The sequence below is a fragment of the Mastigoproctus giganteus genome, chromosome 2 (genome assembly GCF_048544385.1).
Source record: "Mastigoproctus giganteus isolate SK-2022 chromosome 2, ASM4854438v1, whole genome shotgun sequence".
NCBI lineage: Eukaryota > Metazoa > Arthropoda > Arachnida > Uropygi > Thelyphonidae > Mastigoproctus > Mastigoproctus giganteus.
In genome coordinates, this window is record NC_143576.1 from 260,094,410 (window position 1) to 260,116,172 (window position 21,763).

General features: G+C 37.7%; 1 protein-coding gene across 3 annotated transcripts in view; it reads left to right on the forward strand.

Moving 5' to 3' along the window:
* Positions 1-21,763, forward strand: part of UbcE2H (ubiquitin conjugating enzyme E2H) — a 191,234-nt gene that overhangs the window by 143,134 nt on the left and 26,337 nt on the right. For 2 of the 3 annotated variants that reach the window (XM_090369121.1, XM_090369122.1), the window contains one exon: positions 19,236-19,364. In XM_090369121.1, the coding sequence (XP_090225247.1) occupies positions 19,236-19,364 (129 nt within the window). Of the gene's footprint in view, positions 1-19,235; positions 19,370-21,763 lie in introns of all 3 variants that reach the window. The other variant, XM_090369123.1, reaches the window with a different exon arrangement.

Below are 21,763 nucleotides of genomic sequence, written 5' to 3' on the forward strand. Positions count from 1 at the left end.
TTTTGTTTAAGGCAATTTTCTCTTTGTATAAGGTAATGGTCAGTCCACACCTTGAGTACTGTATACAGGTCTGGAGGCCTCACTTTAGGAAGGATGTAGAGTTGCTAGAATGAGTACAGAGAAGGGCAACAAGATTTGGTGAGTGGAACAAAGGGGGTGTGCTTACGAGAAACCCTTAAGTTCTGGAAGTTGCACAATCTAGAGACTAGGCATCTGCGAGGTGATCTGATCGAGGTGTATAAACCCTTGAATGGTTTGAGCAGGCTCAGTGCTGACAGGATACTTCTGCTTGCTCATATTAAGAACCTGAGGGGCATAGATTCAAAAGGAGGAAAGACAGTTGTAGAATAGATGTGTGGAAGTTTGCCTTTAGCTAGCAAATAGTTGATTGCTGGAACAGACTTCCATCTATTGTGGACGTTGATAGATTAAATAAATTTAAGGCTGAACTAGACAAACATTTGGAGTGACTGGATGGGTGAAATAGAAGTGGGTTTTTTTTTTTTTTTGGCTGATGGTGTATAAGCTTGTTTTCTTGCATCATATACCTCAACTAATGCAAACATTAAGAAAAAACAAAGGACTTAAATCAGCAGTCATAAGTAGTAATACACAAAGACAAATGATACTGATTCTGAAGAATAGTGATGGTGTACCAGAGAAGGCATAATTCAAATAGCAGAAGACTACTATAAAGTATTATATAAGGAGTGAGGGATGGTACCAGCAGAAGGGAAGATGGATCACAAATTAGCAATGCAATTAGCATTAGTAGAGGCACATGATGCAAGAAAGCAAGCTTATACAGAATCAGCCAAAAAAAAAAAAAAAACCCTTCCTATTTCACTGATCCATTCATTCCAAATGTGTCTAGTTCTGCTTTAAATTTATTTAAGCTATCAACTTCCACAACAACAGATGGAAGTTTGTTCCAGCAATCAACTACCCACTGGCTAAAGGCAAACTTCTGCACGTCTATTCTACAACTGGCTTTCCTTGGTTTGAATCTGTGCCCTCTCAGTTTTGTAATCTGAGCAAGAAGAATAATCCCATCAGCATTTAGCCTGCTCAATCCATTCAATCCTTATACACCTCAATCACATTGCCTCACAGTTGCCGTCTCCGGAAGCTGCAATTTGCAGAACTTAAGCCTTTCTTCATAACAGCACCTCTTTGTTCCCTTGGCCAGTCTTGTTGCCCTTCTCTATACTCGTTCTAGCAACTCAACATCTTTCCTAAAATGAGGTTTCCAGACCTGTACACAGTACTCAAGGTGTGGCCTGACCTTTGCCTTATGCAAGGGGATAGTGACCTCCTTATCCCAGCTCACAATTTCTGTATATCGTGGAAAAAACCCCATGACCTTCTCTGGGAGCCTGTCTGCACTGATCAGAAAACTTCATATCTGACTGCACAATTACCCCAAGGTCTCTTTCATTCTCCAGTACACTGATTGTAACACCACATAGTTGGTACATTTCTCTGGGGTTACTGCTACCCATATGCAGTACTTGGCATTTGTCAACGTTAATTGTCAACTTTATACACCTCTATCAGCGAGGTGATCTGATAGAGGTGTATAAAGCCTTGAATGGTTTAAGCATGCTCAATGCTGATGGGATTCTTCCTCTAGCTCAGAAAAATCACCTGAGAGGGCATAAATTCAAATTGAGGAAAGACAGATGTAGGATAGACGTGCGGAAATTTGCCTTTAGCCAGCGGGTGGTTGGTTGGTGGAACAGACTGCCATCCCTTGTGGTGGAGGTTGATAGCCTAAATAAGTTTAAGGCTCAGCTGGACAGGTATTTTGAACGAACAGAGGGGTGAAGTGGAAGTGGGTTTTTTTTTTTTTTTTTGGCTGATGCTGCATAAGCTTGCTTTTTTGCATCAAATGCCTATGCTAATGCTAACTATGGAAGCCAATTCAAAAGAACAGTGCCCATGGAAGAGTCTATAGAAAATGCATGCAGCAGAAACAGAACGTCTGTGCTGCAGACAGTGTGGAGAGACTTGGGTCATTAATTAACCTGAGAAGAGACCATGACCAAGTTGCGATCTGAGGTATCTAGAGGACCACTCACCTCGACCGTGTACTTAGAAGTGTTGTTTGTGAGAAAAAGATTAAAAAAACACGTTGGCTGTGTGATTAGGATTGTCTGGTATTCTGGTAGCTAAACGAACAGTTTTTGAGGTTATTAGTAATTGCAAAAGCCTTAGCATCTCGGCCAGCTGGATTCTCGTGACTATAAAATGGAAGCCAGCTGGAGTTGTAAACAGTTTTTTATACTGTAAACATTAAACTTCAGTTGCAACTTCTCAGCCAATCAACCCAACATTTCCAGATCCTGTTGCAGCAGCATACTGTCATTACTGTTATTAACAACCCTGCCAACCTTTGTATCATCTGCAAACTTTGAAATTAAGCTTGATATACCTTTATCAGTATCATTGATAAATATACAAAAAAACAATGGGCCCAACACCAAACCCTGAAGGACACCACTAATAACATTAGTCCAGGTAGAGCAGTACCCACTGATTACCACTCTGACTTCTCCCACTCAATCATCCTTTTATCCATTGTAGCAACTTGCCCTTAATGCCATACTGCTCCAATTTGTATAGCATTAGTAGAGGCATATGATGCAAGAAAGCTAGCTTATGCAGCAGCAGCAATTAATGCCATACTGCTCCAATTTGTATAGCATTAGTAGAGGCATATGATGCAAGAAAGCTAGCTTATGCAGCAGCAGCAAAAAAAAAAAAAATTTCCACTTCACCCTTCCGTTTGTTCAAAACACCTGTCCAGCTGAACCTTAAATTTATTTAGGCTATCAACCTGCACTACAAGGGATGAAAGTCTGTTCCACCAACCAACTACCCGCTGGCTAAAGGCAAATTTCTGTGAATCTATCCTACATCTGTCTTTCCTCAATTTGAATTTATGCCCTCTCAGGTGATTATTCTGAGCAAGAGGAAGTATCCCATCAGCATTGAGCATGCTCAAACCAATCAAGGCTTTATACACCTTGATTTTTCATCTGTGCCATATGTCTCATTAGTTCATCTGACATCCATTTAGGCCTAAACCTTGAACAATATTTCTTAGTTGGTATGTAAAGCCTAATAGCTTCCAAGATCAGTTCTTTGAGTGCTTCCCATTTTGAGTTTGCTGTTGGTAACATCATCAGTTGGTGCCACTGTATAGAATTTAAATACTGTCTCAGACCATCGTAGTCGCCTTTATGAAAACAAAAACCCTTCACTTTACCCCTGATGCTAGTTACCTCTTTGAGTAAATCCCACTTCAGCACTGGCAAGGTGAATGTCTATCAGATCACCTTGCTAGTCTCCAGACACTGTAATTTGCAAAACTCAAACCTTTCTTTGTAAGAGCAACCCTTTGTTCCATACACTAATCTTGTTTCCCTTCTCTGTACTCATTCCAGCAGCTCTACATCCTTCTTGAAATGAGGCCTCTAGACCTGTACACAGTACTCGAGGTGTGGCCTGACCATTGCCTTATACAAGGGAATAATCACCTCCTTATCCCTGCTAGAAAAATTCCAGTATATCATTGACAAGACACCATGAGCTACTTTTGCAGCCCATCTGCACTGCTCAGAGAAGTTCATATCTGCCTGCACAATTACCCCCAGGTCCTTTTCATTCTCTACTACTGTCAGTGTAGTACCACAAAGTTGATACGTTACTCTGCGGTTGCTGTTTCCCATACATTAACATTTGTCAATGTTAAATTTCATTTGCCATCTCTCAGCCCATCTGCTCAACTTTTCCAGATCCTGTTGCAGCAGCATATCGTCAGTAGTGTCCTTAACAACCCTGCCAGCCTTTGTATCATCTGCAAACTTGGACATTAAGCTTGATATACCATCATCAATATCATTTATAAATACAGAAAACAATATTGGACCCAACACTGAACCCTGAGGGACTCGGGGTTCAGTGTCCAATAGCATTAGTCCACCTAGCAGTGTCCATTGATTACCACTCTCTGTCTTCTCCCCCTCAACCACCCTTTTATCCATAGCAGCAATTTGCCTCCAATGCCACACTGCTCCAATTTGTGCAGCAGTCTTCCATATGCAACAGTATCAAAAGCCTTTCTAAGATCCAAATGTATAATATCAAAGTTATTCCCTGCATCCAGTTCTTTTGTGACTACATCATAGTATCCAATAAAATTGGTCAGGCAAGACTTTCCCTTAACAAAACCATGCTGTGTCCGAGCTATAACTGAAGTCTTGTCTAGATGATCCTGCAGTGCTTCTTTAACCAGTACCTCCATTAATTTTCTTCGAACAGAAGTTAAACTCACAGGTCTATAATTACCTGTGTCGGCCCAGGTGCCTTTCTTGTGTTTATCTTCAACAATTTCTCCTCCACTTTAGTCTCAGTTATTACAAGATTATCTAGCTTACTGCCAGAGTTGAATACATCTCTCACATTCTCCTTGCTGAATACCTCCTCATGTGTGAATGTCAATGCAAAATATTCGTTTAGTTTGTTAGCTACCTGAGCAGGAATTTCAACAGTTGAACCATCGATATCAAGTGGACCAATCTGATTCATCCTCTTCCTTCTAGAGTTTATATAAGTAAAGAACACTTTGCATCCTTTGCCAAAGATTTCTCGTAATCTGCCCTCGCCTGCCTAACCTCCTTTGTAACTTGGTTTCAGACCAGCTTATATTTATCATAGGCTTCTGTGTCACATGTTAATTTATATGTATCCCATGTGCATTTTTCATCTGTGCCATATATCTCATTAGTTAATCTGACATCCATTTAGGCCTAAACCTTGAACAATATTTCTTAGTTGGTATGTAAAGCCTAATAGCTTCCAAGATCAGTTCTTTGAATGCTTCCCATTTTGAGTTTGCTGTTGGTAACATCATCAGTTGGTGCCACTGTATAGAATTTAAATACTGTCTCAGACCATCGTAGTCGCCTTTATGAAAACAAAAACCCTTCACTTTACCCCTGATGGTAGTCACCTCTTTGAGTAAATCCCACTTCAGCACACTGTGATCACTGCCACCTAGTGGTTCCTTTATCTGCAGATTCTTAATGCATGAAGAATCACTGTTGATAATCAGATCAAGAGTATTACTTTCTTTAGTTGCCTCCTGAACATGCTGATGTAGAAAACAATCGTCCATTAAATTCACAAAAGCCTTTCTAGTGTGTGAGTGACCAGCCCCCAAATTCCAGTCAATATCTGGGAAATTAAAATCACCCATTATAAGACTCTCTGATTTACTGGCCCACTCTATTTCCCTGTACAGTTTCTTATTATACTCATCAGAGTCATTAGGCCTATAGCACACTCCTACTCTCAATTTTGATCTCCCAATGCTTATGTCACACCAAACTGACTTGACACTGCACTGTTTCTTAGCTAATAGCATAACCCCTCCTCCCTTCCCATCCTTTCTGTACACATTGTACTCCCCAAATTCCAGTTCTGCATTCCTTATATCTGTGTGACACCACGTCTCTGATATCCCAACAATATCTGCCTTTGATGTTTGTGAGCAATACCTCAAATTTATTTACCAAACTCCTAGCATTGGTGTACACGCAAGTATACATGCACCTGTTCCTATTCTTAGCTACCCTAACACAACCCATGTGTTTACTTGTACTGCAATGACTCCCAGCAGTCTCTGAAATATCCTGCATCTTATTTTCCAGGCTGCTGCTCCGTAGTAGTCTCCCATGTGCAACAGTATCAAAAGCTTTCCTGAAATCCAAATATATGATATCAAAATTATTTTTTGCATCCAGTTCCTTTGTTGACCACATCATAGTATCCAGTCAAATTGGTCACACAAGTCTTCCCCTTAACAAACCCATGCTGTGTCTGAATTATTGCTGCAGTCTTGTCTAAATGATCCTGCAGTGCTTCTTTAACCATTGACTCCATTATTTTCCCTGGAACAGAAGTCAAACTAACAGCTCTATAATTACTTGTCACCCTTTGATTCCTCTTTGTGAATTGGAGATATATTTGCATATCTCCAGTCTGTGAGGACTTTCCCCCCCATAATCCAAGGATGCTCTCATAATTATGGCTAATGGTTTACTTACTTCCTTTGCTGCCTCCTTTAATATAACTGGATAAATCCCATCCACTCCAGGTGCCTTTCTTATGTTTAACTTCAACAATTTCTCTTCCACTTTGCTCTCAGTTCTTACAAAATCATTTAACTCTGTTAGGGTTTGATAAACATCTGGCCCTCTACTCTTTGAATAATTCATGTGTGAATGTAGATGCTAAATACTCATTTAGTTTGGCAGCTATCTGAGAATGATCATGTGCAGTCCAACCATTGATATCAAGTGGACAATCTGATTCATCCCCTGCCTTTTAAAGTTTATATAAGTAAAGAAGTCTTTGTTATTTTTCTTTGCATCCTTTACCAAAGATTTTTCGTACTCCGCCTTCGCTTGCCTAACCTCCTTTGTGACTTGATTACATACTAGCTTGTATCTACCATAGGCTTCTGTGTCATTTAGGCATGATGTCATTTGTGCATGCCATACATTTTTATTCTCTGCCATTAGTCTCATTAGTTCATCTGACATCTGTTTGGACCTGAACCTAGAGGAGTATCTTAGTTGGAACAAGATTAATTCCTTGAATGCTTCCCATTTAGAATTTGCTGTTGGTAACACCATCAATTGGTCCCACTGTAGAACCTAAGAAATCTCTGAGACCACTGCAGTCACCTTTACGAAAGCAAAAACCGTTCCCTTTAGCCTTGATCGCAGTTACATCTTTAAGTAAATCTCACATGAGTGCACTGTGATCACTGCTACTTAGTGGTTGCTTATCTGTAAATTCTTAATGCAGGAATAATCACGGCTAACAATTAGATCAAGAGTGTTACTCCCTCTTGTTGCCTTTCTAATATGCTTGTGTAGAAAACAATCATCCAATAAATCCACAAAAGCCTTGGAAGTGACCAATCCACAACTTCCAGTCTATCTGTGAAGTTTAAATCCCCCATTATAAGACACTCTGATTTACTGGCCCACTTTTTTCTCTGTGTTATTGTTCATTGTACTCATCAGAGTCATTAGACCTACAACAAATCCCACCCTCATTTTTGCTTTCCCAGTGCTCAAATCACACCAAACTCACTCATCGTTGCACCGTCCATCAATGTCAATTGGATGCACTTCCTTTGATTTTTGTGTATTTCTTAACTAACATATTATAACTTCTCCTCCCTTCCTATCCCATCTATCCTTTCTGTATACATTGTACTCCCCAAATTCCAATTCTGCATCCCTTATATATGATTGTGCAAAGTCTCTGATATCTCAGCAATATGTCTTCTCAATGTCTTAAGCAGCACTTCAAATTCATCAAATTTGTTTACTATATTCCTAGCATTGGTGTACATGCAAGTATACATACACCTGTTCTTACTCTTAGTTACTCTAACACAGCCCATGTATTTATTAGTTTCATGACCCCGAGCAGTTCCTCTAATTTCTAGCAACTGGCTTTCTGGGCTGCTGCTTATTCCAGTAGAAGCTGTGCTAGAATCAATTCCACCTCTGCCTGCAGCTACTGTTAACCTATTAGTCTGTGAATCCCCCCCCAAAGCTAGCAGTTTTCCGACCCATCTAACATTGCCTCAATAGCATCAGTAAATATTCTTGCACTGTTTCTATTTAAGTGTATCCCATCCCTGTAGAAGTAATCTCTCCTGTTTACAAGCACAGACCACGCTGAGAAAAATTCTACCCCATGAGCCCTGCAGAATCTCTCCAGGGCAGGATTGCAGACACTTTCAGATTTAATCGTAAATCGTGACTTTTTTTCAGCATTGACCTGTATTTGCTTAGTAAATCTGCAGATCTCCTACATTTAATGTCATTAGTGCCAACATGTACAACGATATTACCTTTTTGTACCCTTTAAAAGATGATATCTGCTCTACAACGTCAACTTTTGCCCCTGGTCCTATTCTACCTATCATACGACATACGTCATATCTTTCCTGATGATGTAGAACATGCATTGAACAAAAATGGATCAAAATCTTCTGTAAAGATGGTTACTGTAGAGTTGTTAAAATTAGGAGGAGAGACATGACTCTTCACAAAATGCATGATGCATAAGGAGTGGAATAATGCAATCATAATTTTTCTACATACAAAAGGAGATAAATCGGAAATAATAGACCAGTTAGCTTGTTGTCTCACATCTACAAGTTGCTCACAAGGATCATTACTAACAGATTAGAAAATGTTTGATTAGAATCAACTGAAAGAGCAAGCTGGCTTTAGGAGGGGGTTCTCAACTTTGGGTCACCTTCACATAATGTCAAGCTAATGGAGAAAGCAAATGAATATAAAACTCCATTATGCCTGGTATTTGTGGATTATGAAAAGGCATTTCACTCCATACAGCATAAGATAATGTTTCGAGTACTGGAAAGACAAGGCATGGCATAGACATTGCATACATTATGATTTTGAAGAAAATATATGAGAATGCTACCTCCTTTATTAGACTAGACAAAGACGGTAGCAAGTTTAAAATTGAGAAAGGAGTTTGACAAGAAGACACAATATCTACGAAGTTGTTTACTGCTGCCCTTTCAGAAGATTGGACTGGTCAGAAAGGAGTCAATGTGAGTGGAGAGTACATAAACTATTTATGATTTGCAGATGACATTATTATTATTATTAGCCATATGGTGCAAGGAAGCCTGAGGCTTATGCTGCACCAGCCAAAAAAATTTCTGAACCACCCAGAGAGAGAGAGAGAGAGAGAGAGAGAGGGGGAAGGAAGGGAATCACCAAGAAAGAGAAGAATGATGATATCCAACTCAGGACCCTGGGTGTGCCAAGCCCATACTCACCAGATGTGAGCCCCTGGGGTCGAATATGATCATAAGCCATGATTCCCGAAGAATTGGAGGAAATTCTTAATCAGTTATGCAGAGTTAAGGATTTTGGACTAAAGGTCAAAACAAAAGTAATGATAAACAAGTATGCCACAGCAAGGATATAATCATTGTAGGAGCAGAAATTGAAAAGGTGAATTCATATACTTATCTTGGACAAGTCAGCTGTAATAAGTAGCTAGAAATCAAGAGAAGAATAATTTTGGATAGATAACATTCAAGAAATATAAGAGCCGACCGGGCTAGCCGGGTGGGTAAAGTGCCTGCCTGGCAACCCAAAGGTCGCGGGTTTGATTCCCACCTTGGGCTTGGATCAAAGTACTGCAAAATCCTTGGGAGGTGCATTATGGCCACAGAAGCCTGTGCCAACAATTACGGGGGGGAAAAAAAAGCAAATATAAGCACATACTGATGAGCAATATCCCAATTTGTCAGGTACATAAAATGAACCGATGTATACTACCTATCATGACTTATGGAAATGAAAATTGGCACTCACCAAAAGAATGTAGGAGGAGCTGAAAATTACACAGCAAGGAATGGAACAAATTATATTAAGAATCAGTCTGTTGGATAAGAAGAAACACCTGGATTAGGCAGCAAATTCAATTTAAGGATATTTGTATCAAAACTAAAGAACTGAAATGGAATTGGGCAGGGCACATAGCTTGAACACATATGACAAATGGACTAAGAAAATAACAGATTGGCATCCAAGAGATGATAAAAGAAAACCTGGAAGATGTACAATGGAAATGGACAGATTAAATTCAAGAGTTCATGGACAGTAAATGGATGGCCAATTGAAGGAACTGGAAAGTGGCTGGAGAGGCCTTCATCCTGCAGTGGATTTAAAATGGATGATAATGAAGCACTGGGAAAACAGAAGAGTAGGAGTGTGTTATAGACAAAATCACTGATTAAAGGAGTAATGTAGGTCCATCTAGACAAAAGAGAGCAGTTTATACTGTGCAGTCATGGGTTTAAGTGAAGATTGTCTGATCAGTTTTATTGGATACTGTAACAAAGAAACTGGATGCAAAAAATAATTATGATATCATATACTTAGATTTCAGGAAAGCTTTTGTTACTGTTGCTTATATACCAGGCTACTGTACAAATTGGAGCAGTGTTGCATTAAGGGTTGCAGTGTTGCATTTCTCTAATTTCCCCACAATGTCTGCATTTGATGACTTGACCGGCCTTTCAAACTCATTAAATTTATTAACTATGCTCCTAGCATTGTTGTACGTGTAAGTATGCACGCACCTGTTCTTACTCTTAGTTACCGTAACACAGCCCATGTATTTATCTGTTCCGTGATGACTCACAACAGTCCTTGGAACCTTGCTTTTCAGGCTGCTGCTCATTCCAGTATAAGCAGTGCAAGAATCACTTTCACGTCTGGCTATTGTTAATCATTAGTCTGTGTTTCTCCACCCCAAGCTAGCAGTTCCCCTACTCATCTAATGCTGCCTTGATAGTATCAGGAAATATTCTTGCCCCCTTTTATTTACATGTATCCAATCTCTGTAAAGCATTCTCTACTGTTAACAACCACAGACCACTCTGGGAAAAATTCCAGTCCATGAGCCTTGCATAGTCTCTCCAGGGCTGAATTGATTGACAAGGCTCTCACCATATTCTCCCTCCTATTGTGCCTGGGAAGAATTGCTGACACTTTCAAATTTAACCCAACTTGCGACTTTTCCTCAACAATTACTCTGTAGTTGTTAAGGCAGAAGATATCCTACTCTTAATGTCGATAGTCAATGTACAACTTTATCACATTTTGTGCCTTTAAAAGATGTACTCTACAACATATTCAACAGAGTGTCTGTCCCTGGTAGACATGCCCTGGCCCTATTCCACCTATCCTTTTTGAACGATATATTTCCATGATAATAGTCACCAACAGTAGCTACTTCCTGTGAGACCAGCACATTCTGCCTTGGAAATTGCATCTGCTTTGCTTGATGCTCAAGTATGATCTCTGGAATTGAATTGGGCAGCTGTGAGCTTGATGGGACCACCCATTTTTAATATCTTCGAGGGCATCCACAGCATTCTTCGAGCTCTCATAATAGCCCATTACAATTCTGAGTTTGCACTTCATTTCTTCACACTCTCTGCACTGAACACAGACATTCCCCTTGGCTATATCATGTCCTGTTCCAGAAAGGTCTGCAAACCTTGCACAAACAATTCTTCAGGCCATGATTCATAGGAGAATCGCCTCTTGATTTTCCCCTGAGCCACAGCACCCCTGCTGCTTTGAGCCCATTGCATTTGTTGCTCTAGTCTGCTGAATGATTTCTATTTAAATTCAATATAATTGAGAATACTACACTAAACTATCACTTAAATGCAATAATAATAATACTCTAATTAAGCAGTTATACATCCATAAGTATAACTCCACAATATACTTCATAACTGTCATGATTGTCATGATTGCAACACCAGGGTACCTACCCAGCAACCAATGAAAGGCCAACAAGCCTTGAAACAATGATGTCTGGGTGGTGGTATCCACTGAGAATAAGTAACATTAGTCTTCTCCATTGGTGAACCATTACTTATTTGAGGTAGTGCAATATTATGGCAGCTCGTTGTGAAGATAGTCGCAATATGAGATACAATTAAGTCTATGCCATTGCAATGACTTCAGAGTTCACTTTGAACAAAATATTGTATATTTACACTGATCATTCGTTAGTGAATTTTCAATTCGTAGTCTCGTGCTTTTTTTTTTTTTACTCTACAAATGCAGATGCAAACATCTACATTTGTAAAGTTAATAAGTTAATTAATAGATAATCTTATCTGCCTAATGTCGACCTATGTAATTCAAAATGTTGAGATATCTTTACCACAATTAAAACCCTAGAAATCCTCTACCGGTGCCTCCGTAGCCAGGTGGGCAGGAGCACCAGTGCGTAGCACACGCTTCTTGTTTAGACCGGGGTTCGAGCCCGTGACCACCAAATACAGAGGATGCGGAAAGGTCAGGGAATGACCACCGCATATCCCCGGAGCAATATGGCCTTAGTTGCTAATGCTCCTAAAAACCAAATAACAAACAAACAAACAATTCCTCTACCATGCACTACAGTATAAGTTTTGTGACACGATATTCATGCCAAATTACCAATACGAAGGTTCTACATATATTAATTCATAATGTGCAAAATCTCTAGCTAAAATTAAAATTAAGCTAGCAAGTGTGACTGAGACTATTAAACTATTTGTTGAAGATAATTTAATATGTTAAGTCAAAAAGACAACAATTTTCCAAAAAACAATTCTCAGGAGCTCAAAATTCTTGATTACATAAAGAAAAACATAACTGCCAAACTGAATATCACCTCTTTGGACACCTTTGCTGACTCTTTCCCTTTTATAAATTCAATAAAGAACAAGAGAAACTATTGGCGGGGGCAGATAGGTGAAATGAGTTTTTTGTTGTTTTTTTGGCTAAGCTGTTTTAAAAAAACCTTGCTTTTTTTGCATCATTTTCAACTATTAATACTACTTTCTCCTACACCTTCTGTAGGAGGAAGTTTGAACTACAAAACAGCACCAGTTTATTTTCAGCCATGTCAAACATGGCTGCAAAAACACCAGTCTGGTAACTTTATTGTGTGTGTGTGCGTGTGTGTGTGTGAGTAAAAATACTATGAAATGTAAAATAAACAAAATTAACATGAAAACTGTAGAGAAGAATGCAAATGCATGTAGAACTAGGTTATGAAACTTCATTTCCAGTCACAAAGCAGCACAGGAAGAATGTAAACAATAAAGAGAAAAAAAAAAGTATGAAAGTGGTAGATTGCTGTGTTCATTGTACAAGTTGCCAGCCTGAAAGAAGAAAAAGAACATGTGAAGTATCTGAAAGCTCAAAAGATGATAATAGTAAGATATTGATCAAATGCATTTAATAAATTAATAATTAAAAAACAATTAAATACATAACATATCAACAATGGATGCTTTGGAAAAAAATTTATCTTAAGTAAAGTTTAAAAAAAAAAACAGATGAATTATTGTAGCAAACATAATGACACTTTATACTGTCATACTCCATCCCACTGGGGTGTTTTTCTCTCTCCCCATCTTTGTTTAGAATGCTGCCATCTTTGTTTAGAATGCTGGTGCTTGGCCTGTCATTCTAAATTTTCTTTAAAAAATGCAATTATTGATATCATTTAATTAGTCAATTTTAATTAATTTTGGACAACATTTGTCCAAAATGTTTTTTATTTTCACTTCTTTGAGCTCTAAAACTAATTCCATCTTATTTCTTCTGTTTCTTTTATGTTTGGAGTATGTACAATGAACATGATAACCTACCATTTTCATACTTTATTTCATCATTCTTAATTTACACACACACACACACACACAGGTAGTTCTCGAAATTTTTAGAAGTAAATTCATTCCTAGTGCTCGTAAAGTGGCAATTTATTTCCCATAGACATAAGGTTAAAAATAGGGGTTACGTTCTCAACAATGAAATTAGTTAGCTAATTAGTTTGTTTAAACAATTGATTTATCAAAAGAAATGAAAACATAGCCTGTAAAAGTAAAATCAAGCAAATTATAATAATATAAAAATTATTTACGGCTTACAAATGTTAAAGAATGTTTATTCTTCATCATCGACTAAATGCACACTTGTTGATCACTCATTATTGGCTCGGCACTCGTTGGTTTGTTGCACAACGAGTTGTAGTCTTCAGAAATATTTCAAGAGGAGTTTGTTTCCAAGATAATCTTCTCTTTTAATTATAAATTTCTTGATTGCATGCATAAGCATTTTTTAACGGCACACACAAATTGCAACTAACACGATTCTCTTGGATAAACAAGTTTACGAAGCTTAAAAAAAAAGGAATGAAGAGAAGATTCTGAAAATTTATTTGTTTTTTTATACAATTGAATATTTCAGTAAAGGGGAAACACATTTCACCATAATAACGTAAAAAAACCACACAATTCCAGCTATCGGTATTTTCCCAAATGCAAGAAGATAGTTTACTACCCGTTTATAATTGCTTGCAGTAAGTAAACAATTATAAACCCATAATTGCCCAATAAACAAAGTGCAAATTGTTTTGATTGTTTTATGGTAGTGACCTCCAGAAATGTGCTTTAGAAAATATCACAAAGGTGTTCAAAATTGATTCTTATAATGGAACATGCGATAACAACGAAAGTGTGGTGCATTTTAATGATTTGAACTGATAATTAATACAATTTACAAACCATACTCACGACCTTTTATATGGCCTTAAGGTCACGCTCATGACCTTAAAAATGACATTTTAGAGAGATAAATAGCTTAGTTATACAGAAAATTTCAACTTCCGAGATCTTGAAACGAATTACCAAAAAACAATGTGTTATTGGGTTCACATTATGGTATTTTAATGATACGATGGTGTCCCTGGAACTGATTAATATCATAAAGCGGGGTACACTGTATTGTATAGCTACGCACATGGTTTGGAATGCGGTATTTATGGATGTTTAACATTCGTTTTTTGCAATTAATGTTCATATTTTCGATTTTGTTGATACCTGGGGGAAAAAAACTCTTAAACCCAGGAACTCGTAAACTGAGAACTGCCTGTATATATATTTAAAAGAGGTGTGGAATAATATTATTATTAGCCATATGGTGCAAGGAAGCCTGAGGCTTATGCTGCACCAGGCAAAAAAAAAAAAAAAAAAAAAAATATTACCCTGAGAGAGAGAGAGAGAGAGAGAGAGAGAGAGAGAGAGAGAGAGAGAGAGAGAGAGAGAGGAATCACCAAGAAAGAGAAGAATGATGATATTCAGCTCAGGACCCTGGGTGTGCCAAGCCCATAACTCACCAGATGTGAGCCCCTGGGGGTATGAAATGTGCAGTGTACAAGATTCCAAAACTGAGTTAAAAGAATAATAAAAAAATAGAAAGTTAATAGAAAAATAAGAACTGACAGTGTAAAGAAAAATGCAAAAGAAATATAATTAATTAAATACAAAGGGCTTTACTAGCCAACCCCCACGCACACTTTTACTTTTCTATATAGAATGTAGCGATATGACAGAGTAAGTCAAATTTTTTTTTTTTCTATGTAAAAGATACACCTGTCGAAACGCACTGGTGTTCTTCATTCCCTTTTTACTCCCATCCTTCAGCTATCTCCCTCGCTCATGCTTTTTTTTTTTTCCCTTTTGTTCTCTGTCAGGAAGCTCAGGCAACCTCTGATGAAGAGCAGTCAGAGTACTGTGGACAGCCTGACTCACCTCCCAGTAGTGGTTGCAGTGGCAGGCAATGTGAAGTCCCACTAGGGTCCTGCGGCCAAGAACCAGCACAAACAACAGAACCCAACACTAATCTACACACACACAACACTTTGTTGCCTTTTACAGAGGTTCTGTATTCATCACAAAAGTACTGATGGTGCACATGTGGGAACCACAGGTGGCACCTTACCCAAACACTGATACTATGATCGATATCTAATCAGGAAATGACCTATGTAATTATTTACCTGTACATTAGTGATGTAATTGCCTCGCCCACTTTTACCACGTGACCCGCATCCCTCTTCTCCCATTGGCTACCCTACCCCTGCCATGTGGCATTCTCAAGGTGGAATAAATATCACTGTGTAATTATTTGCCTGCATTTACATAGGTCACTTAGGAAAGGGCCCTTTGCTTCGGGTTCCATAATGCATGAGGAATATTGTTGAATCTGAAAGAGCAGGACTAAAATATTTACAAACTATACAAATATTTAAAATATTTACAAATATGCAAACTATATTGGGTCCCTTCATCAGCTGACATTACAAAAAAGAAGCATGTGCACAAGATTGGTGAACATTATGAAGGTAGTTGTCTTTCAGTGGAAGACAATGTAATTATTCATCTGCACATTTGTAGTGATGTAATTGCTCCCCCCCTCTTCTCCCATTGACTTGAATAAATATCACTAGGAAAATTTTTTTAATGTATAGAGAGATACATTCCATCAACAGTTAAGGATCAGCATTGATCCTATAAACTTATGTATGAAAACAATTCGTACATAAGTTTATAGGGTCCAAAGGCAAAACTTTATAGCATTCAGGATTACCATTCTGCTACTACTGATTTTAAATTTCTGCACATTCTTACTCTTAATTCAAGCTTGAAGCATCAGCATTTGGCCCCCCCCCCCCACGATGATATTTGTTATGATAGTATATCCTTTATATTTTGATGTGTAAACATCATCTTTGGCGGCACCTACTAAATTTCGGACAGTAGTAAAATCAATTTGTCATGATTTTGCAATGCAGTAATTATGTATTTCCATTTCATAACAAATAAAAACTGAGTCAGGAGACGTGATCTTGGATTTACTCAGAGCTGGCATAAACTAACTAGTTGCAGAAAAACATTTATGATTCAGGGCATACCACTTAGGTGGCTTTGGGCTAACCATTGCCACCGGTGGCAGAAACCTTTCAGTAACCAGAGAAATGGATATCTTGAGGGCAGTGATATTGGATGTGCTCAGAGCCGGTTTATGCCAGCTCTGAGCACATCCAAGATCATTACATTACAAGCACTTCAGCCTTACCAGCTGAAGCACACGTAATGTAGGCATTACAATACCTGTCTGTACTACTGAAGCAGTTGTATATTTCCATCAAGAGGTGAATCAAATGTTTTTCCACAACCAGCTGGGCCAGTCAACAATATTTGAATAGGTTCGCGATTGGGAGATAAGACTCCAAATTACATGTATCAGTAGAATCTTTTACTTGTCGTTGGCCATTCTCATTAAGTTGCAAAAGTCCTTGTTGGTCATCAAGTTTTCACGTCTCTTTGCAATTGTGTTGAGTCGGTTGAGCATGGCGCGCTTTAGATCCTCATTCATCTTGCTGCTTGGATGATTGTAAAAGTTTCGAAAGGGGTCTTCTCGCATTCGTGTTACAAGGCTATGTAGGTCATTGCCCCATTCTTCGTCGGGGTCACCATTGTTGTCTTGACACAGCGTCTTACATATTTCAGTCATTTTGCGAATCTCCAAGGGGATTAATATAATTTACGATCTAGTATGAGCTCTTCATTATCATCGCAGATCTTGACATATTTCATCTCTGATAGTATGTTTTCTCATTGTGAAATGGAATATGCAGCATTATCATCTTGGACTTGTACTCGTTGAGATCCTGAGCCAAGTCATGATTTCGATAGTGTATTATGCGTGGATGTTGTCATTTCTTGCAGATCTCATTAGTGCTGCATGTGTAATTTGTGATAAAACACGACAGAGTAACATGATATTATTATTATTAATGATTACTAGCCATATGGTGCAAGGAAGCCTGAGGCTTATGCTGCACCAGGCAAAAAAAAAATTCCTGAGTTACTCTGAGAGAGCGAGAGAGATATTTGTATTATAGCAATCATACTATTTGACAAATGGCTACAATAAAATGGGTAATTAGGCTATTAGCCTAACCTCTTCCAAACGTTGATTTGGTAGAGTAAGCAGCGGGCATGAGCGTAAATCGTTAAATTACATTGTTCATGATTTTGGTTCTAGCTGTTCAAAATTTAGGAGGTGTCGTCAAAGATGTTTACAAATAAAACATGTTTCATGCATACAGGGTACATGCAGGTTTTTTCAGTTTTTATGTTATTCCCTCCCTTTTTCCTTTTCTTTAAGGTATATAATTTATGTATAATTACTATAATATTTTGCCTTTAGATCCTATAACTTGTACATGAATTGTTTTCATAATATGTTACAACTCTTACATCAGCATTGATCTGACACACTATGGCCATAGTTGCTGATTTGCATAAGAAATCTCTAAATTAACCAACCAATCAGCATTGATCATTATATTCTTAACTATTGATTGGGGTTGTGTGTGTGTGTGTGCGCACGCACGCTTGTCTTTTTTCTCTAATTCTTTATACTGTCAGGCCTTATTTTTCTGTTTGGTTTTTTGTTTTATTTCATTTTTTAAATAATAGCTTTGGCATTTCACATCACTATTCCATAACTTTTTTTCTAATATTTGTATATTTGGCTATATATTCTTTCTAAGCTGCTTTGTACTCCTATACACATCCAGTTATTATTAAAAATTATAATTTTACAAATATTTTGAAATATTTCTATTATTAGGCATGGCTATACTTAATTTACAAATAAATTTATTGGTTGTTAGTTATTCTTTCGATTTTTTATGCTTTTCTTTTTCCTTTAGGGATATTAATTACTGATATAGGCCTATAATTATGCTTTAGTTCTGTCACTTGATTAGTAGATATACTCTTACAAGTAAGATAGTCTGTAATGGCTGTAAGATAATATAATTTGATAAACCAATGGAGGAATTTTGACTAAAGTGAGTTAAACCTTCTCTACCTTTGATTAAATATTATTCTTCTTGTGGTACTTTAGATAACAAATAATGTGAACTACACTATTGTATGATTGCTGAAAATGGATTAGCAGAAAGAAATTATGCTTGAATGTGAAAAAAGCACTGGGAGTTGTTAGAATTTGTACAGTCCTATTGTAAAATAGGACTCCAAATTCTTGTCTCTTATTTGATGATTTATTTTTGTCTGTTGTTGTGATGGGTGCATTGCTGGACTTAAGCAGAGTCTTAGTAGGTTGGAGATGTGCATTTATATTACTTTAGTTTATGAAGATGGTGCAAAAGATTAAATGAATTATTATAATGTGTAAGTTTGGCTTTATATAAATGTTTAAATTGGTATAAAGTATTTCTGTGAAGTGAAATTGCAGTTTTAGTGAAGTGCAAAGGTATCAGTATGGAATCTTGAAAGGCTATTAATTCATGTAAATATTTCTTTTATCTTGCAGGTAATACAAACCAGAAGATTCACTTAAATCAGTGAAGGATAGCTGTAGACTGGTTATAAGAATTCGCTTTTGTCGAATGAGGCATTTGCTGTAGGAACAAATTATCACCTAATCTTGTACTATAAAGCTTATATAAATTTAAGGAAAGATAGATCATATGCTTTGATGAAACCATGGAAATTTTTTTTTTTTTTTTCCCTCTAAATACATTTAATTTATTTATAACAATGTCTGAGAATTCTTTGTTTTCTGTATTGGTTAAGTTTTCATATTGTATGTGATATTCCCAGAGAAATTCTGTGAGTATATTATCCTAAACTGGTGGGGTGGACAACAGCATGACTACTCCAGAAAAGTATATTATGACTATAATTTATTTTTTCTCATTTTCAGATCTCTCTAATATATTTGAGTCTTTCTTACCACAACTACTTACATATCCTAATCCAATTGACCCATTAAATGGAGATGCTGCTGCCATGTATCTTCATAAACCTGAAGAATACAAAAAGAAAGTTCAAGGTGAGGCAAGTGGTGCATTATAATAATCTGAATCTGTTCTAATATCAAATGTGATTTAATCAGTTAATGATATAACGAGTTAACCACTGTTAAGAATTATTTGCTACCTGCATGCAAACATCAAAAAAAATAAATAATAAATAAATAAATATACAAAGAATTAAAAAATAATAAATCTGCAGCCATTGGCAATCCACTGCAGAATGGATGCCTTCTCAACATGTCATTAACATTAGTAGAGGCATACGATGCAAGAAAGCAAGCTTATGCAGCATCAGCCAAAAAAAAAAACCCCTCCCATTTCACCCGTCCATTCATTCCAAATGCCTGTCCAACTCAGCCTTAAATTTATTTAGGCTATCAACTTCCACAACAAAAGATGGAAGTCTCTCTCACCAACCAACTACCTGCTGGCTAAAGGCAAATTTCTGCACATCTACTCTACAACTGTCTTTCCTCAATTTGAATCTATGCCCCCCCTCAGGTTCTTAATCTGAACAAGAGGAAGAATCCCATCAGCATTCAGCTTGCTCAACCCATTCAAGGCCTTATATACCTCAGTTAGATCACCTTGCATGTGCCAACTCTCTGGGTGCTGCAACTTGCAGAACTTAAGCCTTTCTTGGTAAGAGAGCACCCCTTTGTTCCCCCTCACCGATCTTGTTACCCTTCTTTCTATTCGTTCTAGCAACTCTACATCCTTCCTAAAATGAGGCCTCCAGACCTGTACAGAGTACTCCAGGTGTGGCCTGACCATTGCCTTGTATAATGGGATAATCACCTCCCTGTCCCTGCTTGCAAAATTCCTATATATCGTTGACAAGACTCCATTAATATTGTCCTGTCCACACTGCTCATCGAACTTCATATTTGACTACACAGTTACTGCCAGGTCTTTTTCACTTTCCACTTCCCTGAGTGTAGTACCACACAGTTGGTACATCTCTCTTCAGTTATCGCTACCCATATGCAGCATTTTGCATTTGTCAATGTTAAACTTCAGTTGCCACTTTCAGCCCATTTGCCCAACTTATCTAGATCCAGTTGTAGTAGCATACTGTCATTAACAACCCTGCTAACCTTTATATTATCTGCGAACTTGGACGTTAAGCCTTATATGCCTTCATCAATATCATTGATGAATACATAAAACAACAATGGGGCCAGTACCGAACCCTAGGGAATTCCACTAATAACCTTCGTCCACGAAGGGCAGTGTCCATTGATTACCACTCTGTCATCTCCCACTCAACCATCCCTTTATCCATTGTAGCAATTTACCCGTACTACCATACCTCCAATTTATATAGCAGTCTTCCATGTGCAACAGTATCAAAAGCTTTCCTGAAATCCAGGTATATGATATCAGAATTATTTTTGCATCTAGTTCCTTTGTGACCGCATAGTATCTATTAAAATTGGTCAGATAAGACCTCCCTTTAACAAACCCATGCTGTGTCTTAACTATTACTGCAGTCTTGTCTAGATGATCCTGCAATGCTTATTTAACCAGTGACTCCATTATCTTCCTCGGAACACAAGTTAAACTAAGAAGTCTGCAGTTACTTGTCACCTTTTAAGCCCCTTTGTGAATTAGTGATACATTTGCACACCTCCAGTCCATGTTGACCTCCCCTGAGTACAAGGAAGCTCTAATTATGGCTAAGGGTTTGCTGCCTCCTTTAATATATTTGGATAGATCCCGTCCATCCCAGATGCCTTCCTTACGTTTAACTTCAACAATTTCTCCTCCACTTTACTCTAAATTATTACAAAATCACTTAGCTCTGTTAGTTTGATAAACTTCTGGCATTCCCTCCTTGAATAACATCCTCATGTGTGAATGTAGATGTTAAATATTCATTCAGTTTATCAGCTACCTGAGCATGATCATCAATAGTCAAGCATTTCATGTTAATTTGTCCAATCTGTTTCATCCCTTTCCTTCCAGAGTTCACATAAATAAAGAACTCTTTGCTCTTTATACTTGCATTCTTTGCCAAAGATTTCTTGTAATCTGCCTCTGCCTGCCTAACCTCCTTTGTGACTTGATTACAGACTAGCTTATATCTGCCATAGGCTTCTTTGTCGCCTGATAATTTATATGCATCCCATACATTTTCCTTCTCTGCCACAAGCCTCATTAATTCATCTGACGTCCATTTAGACCTAAACCTTGAACAGTATTTCTTAGTTGGGACAAAAAGCCTAGTAGCATTCAAAGATTACTTCCATGAATGCTTCCCATTTACAGTTTGCTGTTGGTAGCATGAGTTGGTCCCACTGTATAGAATTTAAACTGTCTCAGACCATCGTAGTCAACCTTCTGAAAGCAAAAACCCTTCCGTTACCCTTGATGGTAGTTCATCTTTGAGTAAATCCCATGTCAGCACACTGTG